The following is a 21,500-nucleotide window of genomic DNA, read 5'->3' on the forward strand; positions in this document are numbered from 1 at the left end:
TCCTTGAACACTCTGTTCATCAAATCCATAAAAGCAGCTGGGGCATTAGTCAATCCAAAAGGCATGACTAAGAACTCATAATGCCCATATCTAGTGTGGAAAGCAGTCTTCGGTATATCTCCCTCCTTGACCCTCAGCTGATGATATCCAAATCGAAGGTCTATCTTTGAGAATACCCTTTTACCTTGCAACTGATCAAACAAATAATCTATCCTTGGCAGAGGATACTTGTTCTTAATTGTTAACTTAATCAGTTCACTGTAATCAATACACATTCTCAGAGAACCATCTTTCTTCTTCACAAACAGAACTGGTGCACCTCATGGTGAGAAAGTAGGTTTGATAAAACCCAAATCTAACAGCACCTGCAGTTGTAGTTTCAATTCTTTTAACTTTGCTGGGGCCATTCTGTAAGGTGCTCTATACACTGACTTCGTCCCTGATGCTAGTTTTATCACAAACTCAATCTCTCTATGTGGTGGCAACCCTGGTAAATCTTCTGGAAACACATCCAGAAACTCACAGACTAATCTGGTCTCACTGGTATGGCCTGAGTGGTATCCACTACATTGGCTAAGAATCATATGCAACCTCCTTGCAATAGATTTGTAGCCCTCAGAACATATATCATAGGTATACGAGGTCCATGCACAGTACCAACAAATACAAAAGGATCCTCACCTTCAGGCTTAAAGGTTACCATCTTCCTTCTACAATCTATGGTTTCCCCATACTTTACTAACCAATCCATACCCATAATCATATCAAAGTCATTCATCACCAACTCTATCAAATCAACTGACAACTCTTTGCCCTCTACTGTCACTAGCAGTGATCTGACCCATCTCCTGGATACTACTAACTTCCCAGTGGGTAATAAGGTCCTGAACCCCACAGCATAATAATCACATGGTCGACACAGTCTATCAATAATTCTACTAGCAACAAAAGAATGTGTAGCACAAAAATCAATCAAACACTCGAGCTGGGGTCGAGTTGTCCACCTTCCTGGGTTCTTCCTTTCTTGCTTTTGGGCAATCTTTCTTGAAATGTCCCACTGCCCCACATAAGAGGCAAGTCTTTGCCCTACACTCCCCCAAATGGCGTCTCTTGCACCTAGGGAATTCTGGATAAGTCCTCCAGGCCTCACTGCCACCCTGGCGTCCCATTGTAATACCACGTGGTCACCTATCAAGACCTAGAGCCGGGAAGGTATCAGGAGCCTTCCTCTTCTGATCACTAGGGCCTCCGCCCCTACCTGAATCCACAAATGGAGGACCTGTCCTCCTCAACTCTCTTCTGGCTTCATTGTCCCGCCAGATCTTTTTCTCCGTGCTCTCAGCTGTGAGCGCCTTCTCCACAACCTGTGCATAAGTAGTAATTCCAGCCACAGTGGTGATACGAACATCCCAGGCTAGTCTAGGCTGTAGCCCCTGGAGAAACCTCTCCCTTCTGATCCCATCAGTGGGCACCAACTCCATGGCAAACTTTTCCAATCTATCAAACTTCAGACCATATTCAGTTACTGACAAACTCCCCTGAAGTAATCTGCTGAACTCTTCAGCCTTTCTAGCCCTAATGGAATCATTATAGTACTTTTCATTAAATAGAGTCTGAAACTCTTCCCAATTCAGGGCATTGACATTTCTTGTCTGGGATATCACTTCCCACCAAATGGGTAACTGATAAGTCACAAACTTAAACCAGATGGGTAACTGATAAGTCACAAACTTAAACCAGATAAGTAACTAATAAGTCACGAACTTAAACCAGATAAGTAACGAATAAGTCACGAACTTGGGCTCTGCACCCTAAGCCATATGACATTGCAGTCGCCTGAGCCTTTTGGCTCTGGCTCTAAGTAACTAGCCTTTAGACTAGATAAGCGCTTTTGTTTCCATCGAACTTAAGGTCGACCAAGCATTTCATGCTTATGATGATAATGCTTATGTCGATTAAATCTCATCTTTTATGCTTGCGTTACACACGCTAATACCGTTCTTGACTCATAAGCCAATACCATACGACTCGTGCTGTTTCCTAACTCATAGGTCAGTGCCATACATAGATAAGCAAAGCTGCGATGCATTTATTATGCAATCAATGTCAATATATAGAGCACTCAACATGCTTTATCAATAACCATGCATGTCATATACTGGGTGCAATTTTCTTACCTCTGGTTTGAGCGAGAATTAATAAAAGAACGACCTTTGATGATGATTGATCCTTAAGTTCCTTAGCAGTCACCTAGTCATAACCAATATGGAATTCCATCAATAAAAGTTTTATAATCTAAACCTCGCTCCCGGGACCTCGAATCCTACTAACACGGTTAGTAAATTTGATCCCGAGCCATAAGAATTGAAACCCCGAGCCTAAAACCCTTGAAAAACCCTTATTAGTTCAAATAGGAAAGGCAAGTCGCGACTTGGCTTAGTGGGTCACAACTTGCCCTCAAAACAGAAAGCACTACATGAAGAGCTAGGGGTGGGCCGCGACTTGACCCATGGTGGGTCGTGGCGCGCCTCCCCCACAGAGCTTAGGAAGGCTCTGACTTGGGTCCAAGTCGCGACTTGGCCTAGTGAGTCGTGACTTGACCTCACAAACCCAACTACCTCTGCCATTTTCTCAATTCAAACCTCATCAAACCTTCACTAATTAACCCAGAAATCATAACCAATCATCAACACATCATATCCACTAGTTTAACCACAAAACCCAAGCTTTGAATCATTAAAAACCTGTAATGACCCACTAATCTAGACTCTTGGACCATTATCGAACTATACATACAAATTCTTACTAAAACATACATTTGCGAAAATACCATAATTTATTATAAACTTGTAGAAACAAAGGTTACTTTCATAAAATTAAGTAGGATATGGGTACCCATTGTCTTTAAAACAAAATAACTTAAAGTGAAAAGAGTTACATAGAAAATGCGGAAAATACATGTAAAACCATAAAAAAGGGTAAAATGAGACTACATCCTCGAATCGAATAACGCTCGGCCCCTTGACTCCATTCACCATCGATACACATCCTCTAAGCGTCACGAATCTTACCGCCTCTAAAGCTATTTTCCTGCACATAAAACAGAAAGGAATGAGCCTAATGCCCAGCAAGGAAAATCTAACACATAATCATAAACATAAATTTCATAATAAACGTAAAGATATATCATAACACTTAATACATACACTTATTATAATGGCCATTATTACTTGGGGTCCCATAGACTAAACAAGCTTATGCCCATGAGATTAATGGGGTCCTACTAGCTAAGTAGGCATATGCCCATAATCTTTTTGGGGTCTCGTTAGTCAAATAGGGCATAAGCCCAAGCCTACAAACATACACATTCATAACATATTCATAACATATCATATAACATAACATAACACATAAGATAACATAAGCAATGAGCATATAGATTCTATCCTATTTTCCTTACCAAAGTTACCGGGATATGATGGACTGAGTTGGGACTTTTGGAACACTCCTAAAACCATAATGAACAAGAGTGAGTCTAAAGAAGGAGAAGAGATGAAAAGGAATGGGAAGACTAAACCATTAAAAGTCACACTTACCAAACTTATGTGCTCAAGAACTTAGATTCCCTAACCAAAATGAAGATTAAGGTTAGAGATTGAGTAGAAGACTATGAGAAAGAAAATAACATAATACAGAAATGAACTAGAGTTTTGGTTACCTCAAATACTTGAAAGACCAATCTACACCTCAACCGAAATACTATAGAACCTCACTTCCCAAAGTGTTTGATAAGCTTATGATGTTTAAGCTTATGATTTTCCCAAACCAGGTGTTTACACTCTCACACTCACTTAACACTAGCAGCTTCTGAACTTAGAGCAAAAGGTGAATAATGGCTGGGTACTAGGTCCTATTTATAGAGTTTGGGAATGAAAGTATCTTGATTTTACTTGAATAAAAATAATGGCTTTTTAGGTGAAAATCATTTGAATAATCGTTCAGCAGAGGCTGAAGACTCGTTCAAAAGATGCTGGACTTATGGAGGAGTTTGAATGGCTGAAAGGAAAAGAATTCAAAAGTGTTTGAATTTATGCTGGAGGAGGCGATATATCGCCCCCTGTAGGCGATATATCGCCTGGGCCAGTATGCCCGAGCCGACCGTGCATCGTCTCGTGTTTTCCGTATCTACGTGCTGCGATATATCGCCTCCTATAGCTGCGATATATCGGCACACGCTGAATATTTAAACACAAAATTACACATTTTTAGCTAAGTTTGAATGGAGTAAACAGCCTTGACTAAGCCTTCAACGTATTCAAAGCTGCTGACTGACCCTATAACATTCAAACTTTACCCTTACTTAATTTAATCCTCAAAAATACTTAATCCTTAATTACCCATTCATAACATGTGCTTAAAATCCTATTGGTTGATATCTAAACCTTATAATATAACAACTATTATCCTTAATATCAGTCATATAATCAAACCTTAGGTTATACTTAATATTCTTAAACTATAGGTTAAACTTAGAAATTCTATAAGTACTACTATGAGTGTCCAAATAATTCTCGGTCTGAACCAAAAATCCACAGTAACAAAGATAATACTATACATACTATAATACTACTAAATAATTAGCTAAGTAAAGTTCTTGGACTCTACAAAACCACCTCAAATTACCACTTCTATAATCAAAACTTTAAGTTCAAAAACTAACTCAAAACAGAGCAAAAACCAGAAAATTCATGGTTGAATCCTTACCTTAAACTTAGGTTTGCATCCCTTTCAATGGCTGAACTAAATTGCTAAGCTCCAACCTTGATTTCCTAGCTTCAATCCTCAAATTGAGCTTCAAAATTCAAAGGAAAGAAAAGAGGAGAATGATGATCGTGAAGTAGAAGAAAAGGGCTCTATTTTGGCTTTCTAATTTCTTCTACAACCAGCCTAATTCAAATATATCCTAAGGTCAAATGACCAAAATGCCCCCAAGCCTAATTATTTCCTGAATAGCCACCAAAGGCAAAATCTTCCTTTCCCATCTAATCCCATTAATCATAATTAACGTCCCCCAATTTCCACTATCCTTTAATTCTCAGTAATGCACTAATCATCAAATTACCCCGAAACTCACCCCGAGCTCAGAAATTAACCCCGTTATGACCAAACCGCTAACTTGCATTCTAAGATCGTCTAATGCAAAATAGCTCGAACAAATCCACATTATAATGTGGTCTCATCCATAAATCATAGACATGCATACATTTATACAAATATGCAATTATCATCGTATATTTCACATAATAATGCATTTAATCACATAATTGCATGATAAATCAATTATGGCCCCCCCAACCTCTTAATCCAACCATTAAACCTCATTAGGGATTTTGGGGCATTACAGTTACTATTGTATTCTTTGCAATTGGTTTGAAGCATAATGTTTGCTTGTTTTTGGATTGATAAAAAAGATTTGTTTTGGTAGGGAAAAGACAACCCCCAGCTGATCCTGGTACTTATGCTAGAAATAGCAGTTAGCCAGAAAATGCTTCAGTGAATTCAGCAACAAATTTAAGTTTCTTACAAGGAATAATGCCACCACCTCAGGTATCTCCTAACAACTTCAACTAATGCTCACTGATTTCTATTAACTGGTATTTATCATTTAAGCTACTTGATTTGTCTATCTTATTTTGTAGCAAGTTCCATTCAACCCACCTCGACAAGGTAGCAACACAGTTGCAACAAGGACCAAACATGTTTAGTCAAGGTGGTATCTGATTTTTTGATTGACAAGCAATTTATTGGATAAGTTTAAAGATGAAAGTCAATTGATATGTCTGCTTTTGTCTCTGTTTTTTTTATCAGTCCCATGCTCACTTAATACCATTTCAATGTATTTGAGCAAGGTTGTAAATTTGTAATAGGATCACTAATGTATTTGAGCAAGGTTGTAAATCACTAATGTACTTGAGTAAGGTTGTAAATCACCAATGTACTTGAGCAAGGTTGTATATCTGATTTAAGATCACGTTTTGTATACCAGATATGTTGTACACAAGATACTAGTTTACTGAATGAAAATGTTGGCTCACTTTTTACATTATTTATATAGTTGTATTATGTTATTGGAAACCTTTTTTCAATCAAATTTCATTACAATTAAGCAACTATATATGCTACTAGATATCTCAAAATCAATAAAAATACATAGCAAATATATATGCTACCAAATATATAAGATCCAATAAAATACATAAACGATAAATGATATTTTTCTTCATTTCTTCAACACAATTACATTTTTTTCAGTTAAAACAACAACACAACAATTACATTTCACCATAATGCCAAGTACAAAACAAAAGATAAAAGTACAACAAAAATACAGAGACTGATTTTGACATCCTCCATCAACATCAAAATTCTTCTAACTTGTTCATCTCTTTTCTCAACAAAAATCTGTTGTTGCAAAAGATTGCCTTCGATCTCCTCTACTCTTTTAAACAACCCATTATCACAATTATGTCTTTCACCACGAGGAGGGTCTATCCAATGAATAAAGCCACAATGATCTCTCTCATTTCTCTGTAAATAAAATACAGAGTTAGAGGAGTTTAAGCCAATCATAATCAAGAAAAATAATTGAAACAACAATCTTGTATCTTGGGCAGCCATAGAACCTTCTCCCATAATTGTATACAGTCCACGTTATGCCTAGTACGGCCTCACATCCACAACACCAAAGAGGGGGATTCCCTTGAACTTCTCCATACCTTTTTCCCCTAGAATATGCCATTTATGATGCTTGATGAAGACAAGTGTAGAATGAATAATTAAACCTAGGGTTCAAAGAGAAGAAAATCATGAAGAAGAGAGGGAAGAGGAAATAAAATAATGGTAGGCTTAGGTGTATTAATTTTACTTTCAATTTTTCAATCACTATACATGTATTATGCCACATCACCGAGTAAACGACATAACTGAATGGAATGCAACGGAATACCCATAATTTACTAACATTAAAAGTTCAAAGGGAATTTAAAACATCGTGAATCATTTGTGTAATGCCCCGACTAATTCTAGACATCGGACCATTAAAAACTACTAAACATAACTACTATTTTGGAATACATATATACATAAAATATTAGAACATTATTAAAAATCTAAAATACGGTACGAAATACAAAATAAGGTATGGGTACTCATTGTTTAGAACATAAAACAACATAAACTTTAATCAATCGTTTAAATACTAAGTGTGGAAATACATAAAATCATAAATTAAAAGAGTTGAAAAAACGTCATCCTCGATCTTCCAGCAGTCCATTCAATCAGCCCATCCCCAATACACATGCCAAGCTGCCACGAATCCATCCCGCCTTCCAAGTTCATTTTCTTGCACCATCTAAAATAAAAGGAATGATCCTAATGTCCAGCAAGGAAAATCTACTAAAAACATAAATCATAAGACTATATCATAAAACATATACTATGAAACATATGACGTAAAAACGTATATCATATAAGACTACAATATTAATGGCCATTAACTCATTACTGTAGCATGTGATAAAACCATCTAGGTCCTCAGTCTACTAATCGAGGTAGGTTAGATCACAAAATAGTATATGATAACCCATCTAGGTCCTCTGTCTACTAATCGAGGTAGGGCAAATCATAACTCTAATCTACGATAATGATAAAAATCTTGGGGTTTGCTATCTAAGCAACTATAAGCCTCAAGTGACTACAAAACATATTTATGCATATATACATAGCACATATCATAGCATATAAACATATCATAACACATCATATAAACACATTTAATCTAACCTATTTTCCTTACCAAAAACCGGGATATTGGAGACAAGAACGGGATTGGAACACTCCTAAAATCAACAGTAAAAACCATGAGTTTCTAAAAAAAAAGAGATGAAAAAGAGAACTAAACCATTAAGATAGAAACTTACTGAAAAACCTTAAGTTTCAAGGTACATAAACACCTAACCAAAAGCCATAATGATGAACTATGATTTGAAAGAAAAATGGAAGAAAATAAAAGAACTATGATGGATTAAACCTAAGGATAAGAATACATTGGATGATCTAGAACTCTAATCTACACCTTGATACCGAAAAGTCACTCTATCTTACCTCCCAAGTGTTTAGAAAAGCTTAGATTGGAAAACCTTTTAACCCAAAACCCAAGTGTTTTCTCTGTAGAGTAATCTTAGCAGCTTGGAGGCTCTGAAGAATGCTTGAATGATGAGTGAAATGGCTGAGTACTAGGTCCTATTTATAGAGTTCAAGGAGTGAAACTAACCCTTTTAAAATGAATAAATAAATGAATAATAATTGAAAAGATTTGAATTTTTATTTCAACAGATGCCCAGAACTCGGTCAAAAACGTTCAAGAGCAAGTCCAAGTGGTTGGGGCTGTTTCTAATTTAAATTCACAAAGATTCAAAAATGGCTCCAGGAGCCGATATATCGCCTACCCTAGGCGATATATCGGCCCTACCTATGTCTCGTGCTTTCGTTAGTGCGAAGTTGACATGTTTTCCGTATCTCCCGTAGGCGATATATCGGCCCATATAGCTGCGATATATCCGCATACGTTGATATATCAAACACGTTTTTGCACTCTTTCATCATATTTTTAATTTGTTTAAACAACTTTGATTGAGTAAAACGTGATCCTAACAGCTGCTAGAAGGTTCTAGAGCTTCTAAATTTATCCTTTATTAAATTATTCATCCAAAATGCTTAAATCCTTAATAAACATGCTTGTGACAAGTGTCACGTTCTTATTAATTCTATCTAAACCTTAGGTTATAATAAATAATATTTCTATGACCAGCTATATTAATCAAACCTTATGTTAAAATTAATATTTCTAAACTATAGGTTAAACTTATAAAATCTATAGCTGTTTCTATGAGTTTCCAACTAAATCTCAACTTGAACCAATAACCACGAAAACTAAAATACTACTACTACTATTGCTACTACTACTGCTACTGCTACTGCTATTGCTGCTATTGCTACTGCTACTGCTGCTACTACTGCTGCTGCTACTGCTGCTGCTACTACAACTACTACTAGCTAAGTAAAATTATGAGACACTACAATTTGGGGGGCACTTTCATACAGTGGTCATAATTCGGGGGGCAAAAATGATATTTATTCTTTAAAATAACTAAAGTTTAATAATTATAATAAAACAATGTTAAAAATATGCTATTGACTTTTGTTTTTAACTAAATTCAGGGAAAAGTTTAGAACTGCCCACTTTTAGGAGTAGTTAACTAAAATTAGACACTATATATATTTAGTTAAACTTACCTATTATTATCATGAGACTTCTCATATTACCCTTATTTGAGCACATGGTTCTAAGTGTTATTGTGGCATGTATTATATGTGTCATATTATAATTAAATTGGAAATGCATTCTAATTGTAGTGTGTCATATATATGTGTGATAACTATATTTATAGGATTATATTCAATCTATGAAAAATTATTCTTTAAAATGTAAACATCAAGGCTTAAAATTCAAACCACAACTCTTTAAAATTTAAACCACAAAACTTAAAATGTAAACCACAATCATTTAAAATATAAACATCAAGACATAAAATCTAAATCACGGTCTTTTAAAAGTTTAACCTCAAGACATAAAATCTAAACCACAATTCTTCAAAATGTAAACCACAGAGCTTAAAATATAAACCACAAGACTTAAAATATAAATCATAAGTCTTAAAATTTAAACCATAAGGCTTAAAATTTAAACCATGATTCTTCCAAATTTAAACCACAACTTTTTAAAATTTAAACCACAAGACTTAAAATTTAAACCACAAGGCTTAAAAGTTAAACCATTAGACTTAAAATATAAACCACGACCATATAAAATATAAATCATGATCCTTTTAAAATCTAAACCACGACTCTTTAAAATCTAAACCACTAGTCTTTAAAATTTAAACCATAAGGTTTAAAATTTAAACTACGTATCTTTAAAATTTAAATCACAAGGCTTAAAATTTAAACCATAGAGCTTAAAATTTAAACCACAATGCTTAAAATTTAAACCACAATGCTTAAAATTTAAACTATAAGACTTAAAATTTAAACCACGACTCTTTAAAATTTAAATTACAAGTCTTAGAAGTTAAACCACAAGGCTTAAAAGTTAAACTATTAGACTTAAAATCTAAACCATGACCATATAAAATATAAACCACGATTCTTTAAAATCTAAACCACGACTTTTTAAAATTTAAACCACAAGGCTTAAAATTTAAACTACGACTTCTTAAAATTAAACCACAAGGCTTAAGAGTTAAACCACTATACTTAAAATCTAAACCACGACCATATAAAATATAAAACATGATCCTTTAAAATCTAAACCACGACTCTTTAAATTTTAAATTACAAGACTTAAAATTTAAACCGTGAGCCTTAAAATTTAAACCATGACTCTTTAAAAGTTAAACCACAAGACTTAAAATCTAAACCACAATGCTTAAAAGTTAAACCACTAGGCTTAAAATCTAAACCACGACCATATAAAATATAGACTATGATCCTTTAAAGCTAAACTGCGATTCTTTAAAATTTAAACTACTAGTATTTAAAATTCAATCCACAAGGCTTAAAATTATAACACAACTCTTTAAAATTTAAACCACAATGCTTAAAATCTAAACCACAAGGCTTAAAAGTTAAACCACTAGGCTTAAAATATAAATCCCAATGCTCTTCACTTTGGTTGTGTGAGTGATAAAGTGATTTCCTTTTTGTTCTTTTCCTTACATTGTTTCTTCTACTTCTTTTGTTTCTTCTCTTTATTTTCTCATTACATATTTACTTGTATCTTTTGTTCTAGAGTTGTAATATCTTTTACATCTTTCTTCTACTACTTCTAGTTTACTTGTATCCATTGTCTAAAGTAGTATTCTCTATTATTCTCTTCATCTACATATTTCTACATTTATTTGTATTTTTTGTTATTGAGTTATAATCTTATTTAATCAATCACCTTGTCTTTTGTATTATTTTGCTTAAAGTTGTAATAGTTTTTCTTATTTCTATTGAGACAATTTTATGACACACAAATATATATTGTTTTAACTGAAGCAAAACTAAAATATCGAATAATATGTATATATATATATATATCTCTTCTATATAATAAGTGTGTAGATAACGAAAATTCTTGTTTTTAAATATTTTTTATTTTTTTCCGTTAACTTTAACAGAATATTCTTATATTTAACATAATATTCCTATATTTAACGGTGGGTTGTAAACATGACTTAAACTTAAATAAATAAATTAAAATAATATATTTTTAAGATATTTTACAATGATAATTATTTAAAAATAATAAAACTATATATTTAATAACTTAAATAAAAATTAATTAAATTTAAACTTAATATTATATTAAACATATAATATATAATCTTTTGTTGTCACTGACAAATTCAAAAACTAGAACAAACATAAACTTAAACAAAAATAAATAAATATATTAATTAAAATAGAATATTTTTAGGATATTTTATGATAATTTAAATAATTAAATAATAATAAAGGCATATATATATATTTTATCTTATAAATTTGTGTGATAGTTTGTTTTTTTATCAAATGATTATAACTCTTTTTCTTCATCAAATTTACCAAAGGACATTGTGAGAAACATTAGAAACTAAAAATAGTTGATGCATGTATACTATTGTCTACACTATAACTATTTCTATTCTTATTTTATTTCTATTATTAATTTCTTTTTAAATATTATTGTGTTTTATATATATGTAATGTAGTCATGTAAATATATATATTTATGTTAACGTTGTGTTTAGATGTCATATATGTAGAGATTATTGATACAAATATTTATATATACTATATGATTATAATTCATTCTATTATATATATATTTAAAAAAAATAGTGAATCAATTTTTATTAAAATTATAAATAATGTTTACAACTTTAAAACTAAACAAACGTGCCATGCACGTTTCTTCTACCTAATATATATATATATATATATTTATATCCCTCACAAGCCCATGCACATTAAAAGATTCTTATTAATCATAGTAATTAGCAAGCAACACCAATTATTTTATTCAAATATTTGATGTATCAATAGGCGTATAAATATATATATATATATATATATATATATATATTTATATAAAAGTAATCGTGTTGGGTTGTAATGTGGAGCAAATTGGGTGCGTGAATAACTCTTGAGAAGAAAGCATAATAGAAGGGTATAATAGGTAGATTTAATTAAATATTGGGTATAAAATTAAGTGTTGTAAAAAGTGGCTAAAAATTGAACACCCAATCTAAAACCAGGTACTTAGCATATTTTTTACAATTGAAATAGATGGTTAGTTTTGGTAGATTTTATAAAACAAATGGTTACTCTTCAGAATTTCTAAAACATAGGGTCAAATATTGTATCTAGCTAAAACTAGGAAACCAAAATAGTATTTTTTTCAAGATTATATCAAATTTCAACATTTTTATATGGGAAAAATACCAATTTGGTATCTGTGTTTTTCCCAAATACGCGATCGACTCCTGTATTTTGTTAGATAACAATTTGGATCCTGTGTTTTACAAAATGGTTCAAAATAGTACCTTATACACAATTTTGTCAAAAACAAAATTCAAATAAAATCTTTTCATTCTCAGCTCCTCGACCCGAAAATTGATCTTATAATTGAAAATATTTTGACCAAAATCGGGTCTTGTGTACTATTTTGATCTATTTTATAAAACACAGAGTATGAATTGTCATTTAACAAAACACATGGGTCGATCACATATTTGAGAAAAACACAGGAGCCAAAAGGGTATTTTCCCTTTTTATATAGTAATATTTATTTGATTATTTACATTTTTGTACCTTTAGGTTACTTTTGGAGAGTAGGATTAAATAATTTTTATCATGTAATTTTGTTATGAAATTAGGGAGGATATTAAAATAGTTATTCAAAAAATCTAAATAATCTTCCTAGTTTTGGATAATTTAGTCCCATTGAAAAATTTAGTATAATTTTATCGAATGTATCTATGTATTTCTGTCCTATAGTAAGAAAAAAGAATTACTACTTTGCATCCAACTTGTTGTTTTCTAATTTGTTGGCAAATGATACTCTTTTAATCTTCTATGTTTTTCCCCTAATATTTTTTCTTTATAGACAATATGAAGAATTAATTAAACAATAAAACAAAATTATTTGTATAATAAAACCATATTAATAAAAAAAATTGATATATAAAGACAATATGCATTAATCTCTCTTCTGGTTGTCTGAATTAGTAGACTTCACAGAATTACTATGATATATAGTGATTGTATATTACCAGTAGATTATATTACTATGATATATAGTGTATATAGTGATTGTATATTACCTGTAGATTATATTACTATGATATATAGTGATTGTATTACCATTAGATGGTATTCCCAATCACTATAATTTTTTGTATTACAATGATGCGATTTAAAATACATCTCAATCAGTTGCCAACACTTTCTGGCTTTTCACTAAAATCACATAATGTATACACATAGTATAAATTAAGACAATAGTATATCCAAAATTGGGACACCAAACATTTTTATACTGTACACAATGACTTTTGGTGTCAATGGAGTTGAAACTCTCTAATTTACATTAGGAACTCGAGGAAAAAAAAAACCTGTACATGGTATAGAAGATACACACATAAAAACAAGATATACTTTGGGTATTGTGTCAGTTCAGCTCTTCAGGTGGAAGTTGTTCAAATGAATAATTCACCAAAGTTGCACATTTCAATTTGCTATTGCATTTTTTTTTTCTTGTAAACATAATTCTTTGATGAAAATCAATTCTTAAAAGCTGCAATCAAGAAGCTTCACTGTCTAAATCTACAACAAAATCTCTGAGAGGACCTTCATCTGTCACCATAGTGAATTGATGTGCTTACACGAACCTACTTGATACTACTTCGGTGCAAAAGATACCTACAGCCCCAGCCTTCATCCTTTCCTCGTTCAATTGTTGCCAACAAAATCTGTAACAAGTTCTCAGCATCTTCTGTGTGTGCTAGTTCCAAGTTGGTCTGAATGAGAGGGAGAGTAGGACTATTCCATCGTACAGTGATTCCGCTACCTCCTGTAGCCTGCTTGTTTTGCCGCAATAAGGTATCTGAACTACTTCCAACAATGTGAATCACTCCATGATCAGTATCAGCATGCATTACACTTTCCAAGTCAATTTCCGACTCTAGTACCCACTCCAAATCAGCAGGAATGCCTCGAAACTCGGGCTTTCCCAAGTCCATCAAGCCAGAGCACTTAATAATTAATATAAGTCTCTCCGTGATGATGACAAATTGACCAGTTTGTTTAAGTGCCTTGCATGCAACCAAGACTTCATCCTTGAGCCTCACGCCATCACCAGCCTCAGCAAGTGCAGACATCCCAACAGCTTCTTCCCAAGAGTAGGGTCTGAGAGGAGCTTCCCTACTTAGAGGCCTTGGAAGACGAACCCTGAAACGTTGTGATCCCATTTGGTATAGCCTACTCCGCTTTCTGATACTCTGAGCAGTTTTTCCAGTAAGTTGAAGAATACTTGCAGCTGGTTTTGCCACGAGACCTGTAACACCTAAAGCTATACCTGCACCATAGATGTGCAATCAAGAAGCAAGCAACCATCAATATCCATCTGTCATCTAAAATTATAACCCTAATCAATTACCTGACAATACACCAGGAAGACCATGTTTCTCAGCTCCTTTAATTGGTGATTGGAGGAGATCTGTGAGTCCCTGTAAGTAACACATAAAAACAATTAATTAAAATTAACAAGTGTTACAAACTTCTAGTGCATTGACTATAATGGAATGTATCATTCTGACCATTTCACACCAAATTATTCAAAATTATGAAATTTGTCACGAAATGTGGTTGGTAATAACATAAACGTACCTCTAAAACTTCATTAATCATGCCTTTAGAATGTGACGGTACACCCATCTGTAGCTGCTCCATTTGGGAAACTGCCTGGTCATCAAATGTAAATGCAACAATACCCTACAAGGACACAACTCAATTAAAATAAAACTACATGAACTGATTAATAACATATTCAGATATTCGAAGAGGAACATATACCTTGTGTGCAGCTTTGCTGAATTGAGTAGCAGCATCACTTATAGCGTAGACAGTGTTACTTAAGAGGCTAGTGGTGCCTTGAGCCATGCCAGTTATCAATCCAGTAGGACTCTATCAATAAAATAATAAAATTTTAGTACTGCCAGAAGAGGGGGCAGTTTCAACCAATTTGATAAAGTTTACCTGGAAAATAGTCCTGGCTGGTACAGATAAGAAATCTCTGAAGCCAAGCCCCAGAGTCCTCGCAAATCCCATGGGGTTACCTATAACACCAGCAGAACCAAATACCTGCAGTTCAAAGAATTAGAGAAATGTTTGCTTGTTTTTCTTCATGGAAACATAATGTGAATGCATTCTTATCATGTACAAACTTTTTATCACGAAATCAACAAAAAGGCCGAGCTGCATTTTACAACCAAGTGACCCAAATAATAATGAGTAGTAATATGCACACATAATTTACACCAAAACATTACACACTCCAATGTGACAAGTTTTTCTAACCAATCACTTATTTAAGATAGGTCTTACTATTCCCCACCAAAAAAAAGAAAAAAAAAAGATAGGTCCTACTAAGTTAGAATTACTTGCCACATGAGAGTGTAATATTTGGGTGTAAATTGTGAGTGCACATATTATTACCCAGTAACAATTAGCTAGAACAGTAGTGAAATGTGGAATTCTAGTTTAAATGTTTTGTAGAGTTAAAATAAGTGGTTGAAGGAATCAGATTGTTTTTTGCAGCATAATAGCACATTTCTATATTTGAGTTCCAAAGTTACTGGAAAAGCAGAACTATTTTTTTTAAATAAAAAAAAAAACGTTACTAGCTAGGCTATTAACAACGTTTTGAAAATACATCTAAAATTATGTGGACATAGCCAAATAATATGGGATTTTATTTGGTTTATGAAAAATGTTATCCTCAAAAAGGTAAAATTTCGAACTCAAAAGCGCCATGGTCCAAGAGAGAAAAAGGAAAAAAGCATTGTTAAGATTTACTTCATTATTATGCTATCTGTTACTAAAATATCTAAATGTGCTGGTGAAAAGAAAAAGAAAAACTGTCTCCATTACCCACTTAGAGTTCATTGAACTTGTCTCCATTTTACCTTATACATCTCATGAAGAAGCTGACGAGTGCAATGCTTAATAATGATCTCCTGAATGGATTCCCAACTAGCAATGTGGTGTGAAATGGCTAGTCTCTTAAGATGTACTTGTGCCCCCTCAACATCAGCCAGAGCCATAAGACCTCTCTGTAATTAATTCTTATCAATATATAAGATGGTTGATAAGGGAGTAAAAAATGAAGAGATGGGAAAGTGGGAACATTCTGAGACCTAGATAGACAATTTGTGGTGGTACCAAAAAAGTAAAAAAGAACAGTACCCATCTAACCTACTATCTATCTATATGTATTTTTTTTTTATAGAAAACGATATGTGTATATTAGATAGAAAGAGAAAATGAAAAAAGATGATGAGACATAAAAGAACCTCTTAGTAACTGCTTTCAAGTTCCATCCATTGTCTTGAATACCACATTGTTTTCCAAGGATCCATTTATTTTACATGAACTATTGCCTCCAGCACTAGTTTTGGGAGGTGGAGGGTTTGGATGAAAAGAAGAAAAAACTTACATGGATCAGAGACTCTCCCGATGTAAGGATCCCATTTCTAAGCATCCATGGAGCACTGGAAAAGCTGTGATGAGAAAATTTCTATCATTTAAAGTGACTGCGGAAAAACCCAATACAAAGTACAACAATAGAATTTCTCTAGGGAATTAGTTGGCCACCTGAAAGTTACATTGATGGGGCTTATTTCAAACACCTCTACATAGATTTTCCTCTGTCTTCTGGCCAAAAGGTAAATTTGCTGCCAAGGAGCTCCAATTGGAACCACTGAAGGTAGTGATTGACTTTTAAAGACAGGAATGCCCTTTGCTTTCTGATGCTCAGAAGACGATGGCTCCAGCAAGCCAGTATCAGGAATTAGTGGACACAATAAGGGATCTGGTAACTTTAAGAAACTACTCTGAAACCTTGATGTTACATTTTTTATGAAGCCAAACATGCCTAATATCACCTCTTGCTCAAGCTCAAGGTGGAAATCTGCAACTCTGCAAGCATTACAAAAAGAATAATAAGCCATCCCAAGTTTGTATGCTAAGTGAGTTAGTCATTTAAAAAAAAAAAAAAAAAGCAGCAAGGAACACCTTAAGATTATATATTCAAATGAAACCAATGAGATATCTTTCTTCTTCCATTTTGACACTGCAATGTAGAATACAGGTTCATAAGAGCAATCAGAAGTTCTTTGCAATTTTTTTTCAGCTGGATTGCTTTTGTATTCACGATCAAAAGACAACATCACAGGATATGGTGATGAGCGTCGCTGATTATCTATTTGCAATGATGAAATTTGAAATGAAAACTTTTGTTGATCCAAACTCTGCAGCAGATCAAAAGTTATATTTTTTGCGCAAGCAAAAACCAATTCCTGCAAATAACAAATGGACAGTTTCTCATCAACTCAATTTATATTAAAAAATAAAACAATAATTAAAAAAACAGAAAAAAAGAAGAGAGAACTGAAGCTATATCTCTTGCATACCCGAGGATCAATATTAATTACGGAAATACCAAGATGTGGAATTACTACTAAAATTTGCTCCTTGTAACCAAAAACCCTGTCCTGTTTCTGCTCATGTTTCCTTTTCTCTTTTAAATGAGGTATGTTCAAATTCTCCGTATCATTCAAAATATGGTAATTTGAGTCGATCACACGGAGGACCTGCCACAAAAAAATCAATAAGCTACCATGATGTAGGTACTCTGTAGTCATTTCATAATAAGTTTCGGCAATGTACCTTTGTGGCTCCTTCAGCATGTACTGATAAGAATAATTTTCTCTCAGCTTTCTGAAGAAACAAAAGATAGTTTTAATCAACAATTAAATAGAGGATAGAAGTTAAGTTCAGTAGGTTAGCTTAAAATCATGTTAGAAATAGAACCTTAAACTGAATCTAACTATTGGCAACTTTTTTTTTCCTTTCTTCTTTAGAGAAAAATAAGTCCTTATTGGAAGCCTATGGGAAAGTTCAGAGCCTTAAGGGGGTTACAACAAGGTGACCCACTGTCACTAAACCTATGAGTGTTAGTCATACCTCAGAAGATGATGGTAAGCAAATGGGCATGTATTCTTTAACATCATCAAGGGAATATGAGCCCAGAACACGCTCACCAGGTACCTTGGAGTTCCAAAAACAAAAATGCCTCAATAAACACAATAAACTACGAATAATTCCACCCTCTCCCCTGCAGAGCTGATATAAATAAAATGGGTACCTCCACAGTGAGGCGATGAGGATAACATGGTTCATCCCAAGCATAGGGACATGATGTATAAGAATGAACAATAGTCTCAAAAGGTTCACACTTTTGTTGGAAGATCCTTAGCCTCTGGACAGTAGAGTACCATGAAAAGAAGTTCAGTAATGATTGATGTAAAGTAAAACAGTTATGAGTTCAATAATAGTTATAATCATGGATTTCAATAAAGAAAAGAAAAATGAATAAATTACAATCGTGTCAGTTTTACATTTTAACTGATGTAATTTTAGCATATGTGAATCCAACACACATAAAACCAAATATCTAGCACTCTCTTTTCATTAAAGTTCTACATCTCCTGTAATGAGTATAAACTACCATGTAATGGGCATCACATACAAACATAAATATTAGTGATGCTAGAAGGAAACCGACATATACAGATATTTGATGCAGGCAGGACTATGGGAGAATACAAAGAGAAGTGAAAATAGAAGAAGAGAGAATGAAAACAATCTAGAGAAAGGAAATCTAAAAATAATTTTAATCTCATATACAATCTTACTAATAATTAATATAACACTCTATATATAGGTGGTAAATAAACAATCCTAAATCACCTAGGAAAAACTAGCTGAAAGAATTCAAATCTTAACAAAACTGTAAAAATTAAATATCATTTAAGCCTAACAATAATCTTAAATGTTTTTTTTTTAAGTGAATAAATCACATAGTGAAAGGAAATCACATAATCCTAAATGTTTTGAGTGTTTTAAAGTTGTTTTTAATTCATTTTTCAAGTTTTTTTGCAATAAAAAATGATTTTGCTGTTAGTTGGAAGAATTTTTGTTGAAAAATCTTATTTGACAATGTTGTTACAGTTTTTGTTCAAAGGGGTTTCAAACTCAGTTTGAAAAAGGTTCGATCGTTGTTTAAAAGGGGTTCAGATACTGTTTTTTTTATTTTTTGAAAAAGAGAGAGGTCAAAGAAGACCTTCACTCAATAACATTGAGAGCCCTCACTTATGGCGGAGGAATACCGTGGTAACAAAATGAAAAACAAAGCCCGGAAGACAAATCCACTTCCCAAAAAAAGTTACAACCACAAACTAACCCACTCCCTACATAGATCCATAAAAAAAAAACCCTCAAAACCTTTCGATCTATACACCCACGTAGCAACTCATAACCTGATTTTATCCTAGAGAGACTCCACAGAACAAGAGGAGGCTTCAAAAATCCTGCTATTTCTCTCCAGCCAAATTGCCCAGAAAGTTGTCAACACAGTACTCTGTCATAAACGAGCCATCCTCTTTCCTCCCTCTAACTGGCACTGGATCAATTGAGAACAAGAGGAATCCCATTTGAGGGGGTTCGAACCTTGATTGAACATGCATCAAGCTAAAAACATATGTGACTTTTTGTTGACAATTAGAAAAATAGGGTTGTATATTGTGTATCAGAAAATAATTATTTCTCACCATTTTGCACATGGTATCAGAGCCCTAAGGCTCCATCTCCGATCCTCTCAGTCCATTCCAGCATCTGCCATTTTTTCCGGCAAACCTCCGTCTCAGTCACTAGTCTCGGCAAGAACCAATCTGACGTCCACTCACATGAGTGCACGCAAAACCCAACGGCCAGCCCAACCGCAGAAGCCCTCGGCCAGCCATGACGCAACCTCGACAAGTCCTCGACCAACCCAACCCGACCCCTATCACTGAACTCCGGCGTCGTCTTCAGACACATAACCCCAGGCAGTTCTCAGAAGCTCTCGACTAGTCCTCTCCGTTAGGCCATCTCTAGTCGCACGAACGCTGGCATCTTCTCTAGTCACGATCTCCGTCGGATCTCTGAAGTTCTCGGTGGTTCTCTAGTCACGATCTCCAGTCAACTCTCGGACAAGTTTCCTTCACCAACCGCATATCTCACAAGATGTCTAAAAGTGATGAAGTTACCTCTCAAACTATTGGGCCTAACCCAAACTCAGCCCACACTCAGCCCAGTGGGTCTATGGGCTCTCTTTATAGCCTGGACAGTGGTTCACTTAATATTACAGTCCATAAACTTTATGGCAAAAATTATTTGCAATGGGCTCAATCTGTCAAACTTGTCATTTGTGGTCGTGGTAAACTAGGATACATTACTGGTGATCTCCCTGCACCTCCTTCCAATGATCCTACATACAAGGTATGACAAGCTAAAAATTCTATTGTACTTGCGTGGTTAATTAATTCAATGGACTCAAAAATCAACCTTAGATATCTATTCTTTAAGACTGCTAAGGAGGTGTGGGACGCTGCCTAGAAAATGTATTCTGACCTTGGTAACGCTTCTCAGATTTTCGAAATCTGTACCAAGCTTAAAGAAATCAAGCAAGGTAATCAAACTGTTACCCAATATTTTCCCGACTTACAAGACTTGTGGCAGGAGCTCGATTTGTATCTGGATACCACACCACTGTGTGCTAACTACACTACAATCCAGCGGCAGCAATTAGAGAAAGAATGAGTTTTTGAATTTCTTACGGGGTTCAACAGTAATCTTGATGAAGTTAGAGGTCGTCTGGTGGGTCATGTCCCATTTCCCGACACTGAAGAAGCATTTTCTGAGGTTAGACGTGAAGAAACACATTGTCGTGTCATGCTCACTACTCCTAACCTACAATCCATTGAAAGTTTGGCTATCGTTTCAAAATCCGGCCCCCACCACGTGGCAGATCCACTCCTGACCCTCGACCTAATCGTAAGGGTGATCAGCCTTGGTGTGATCATTGCCAACATCACAGTCATACTCAATCCACTTGTTGGGTAATCCATGGTAAACCACCCAACTGAACCCCTCGCCACCAAAATGAGAGAAAGGCCTATCAAACTCAGACTGAGAGTACCACTGATTAGAATAGTTCTGCTACCCCTTCATTCAGTAAGGAACAACTTGCCCAC

The 21,500-nt window shown here is 34.2% G+C and overlaps 1 protein-coding gene across 4 annotated transcripts in view; it reads right to left on the bottom strand.

Annotated features, from left to right (window-relative positions):
* Positions 1 to 13,567: 13,567 nt before the first annotated feature.
* Positions 13,568 to 21,500, bottom strand: part of LOC133822610 (uncharacterized) — a 41,296-nt gene continuing 33,363 nt past the window's right edge. For all 4 annotated transcript variants that reach the window (XM_062255001.1, XM_062255002.1, XM_062255000.1 and 1 more), the window contains 13 exons: positions 18,572 to 18,685; positions 18,391 to 18,474; positions 18,094 to 18,144; positions 17,838 to 18,017; positions 17,440 to 17,723; positions 17,020 to 17,343; positions 16,862 to 16,925; positions 16,332 to 16,478; positions 15,403 to 15,507; positions 15,220 to 15,330; positions 15,034 to 15,138; positions 14,804 to 14,873; positions 13,568 to 14,722 (listed from right to left, as the gene is read on the bottom strand). In XM_062255001.1, coding sequence (XP_062110985.1) covers positions 14,037 to 14,722; positions 14,804 to 14,873; positions 15,034 to 15,138; positions 15,220 to 15,330; positions 15,403 to 15,507; positions 16,332 to 16,478; positions 16,862 to 16,925; positions 17,020 to 17,343; positions 17,440 to 17,723; positions 17,838 to 18,017; positions 18,094 to 18,144; positions 18,391 to 18,474; positions 18,572 to 18,685 — 2,325 coding nt within the window. In that variant the 3' untranslated portion in view covers positions 13,568 to 14,036. The remainder of the gene's footprint in view (positions 14,723 to 14,803; positions 14,874 to 15,033; positions 15,139 to 15,219; positions 15,331 to 15,402; positions 15,508 to 16,331; positions 16,479 to 16,861; positions 16,926 to 17,019; positions 17,344 to 17,439; positions 17,724 to 17,837; positions 18,018 to 18,093; positions 18,145 to 18,390; positions 18,475 to 18,571; positions 18,686 to 21,500) is intronic.

The sequence above is a fragment of the Humulus lupulus genome, chromosome 3 (assembly GCF_963169125.1).
Source record: "Humulus lupulus chromosome 3, drHumLupu1.1, whole genome shotgun sequence".
NCBI lineage: Eukaryota > Viridiplantae > Streptophyta > Magnoliopsida > Rosales > Cannabaceae > Humulus > Humulus lupulus.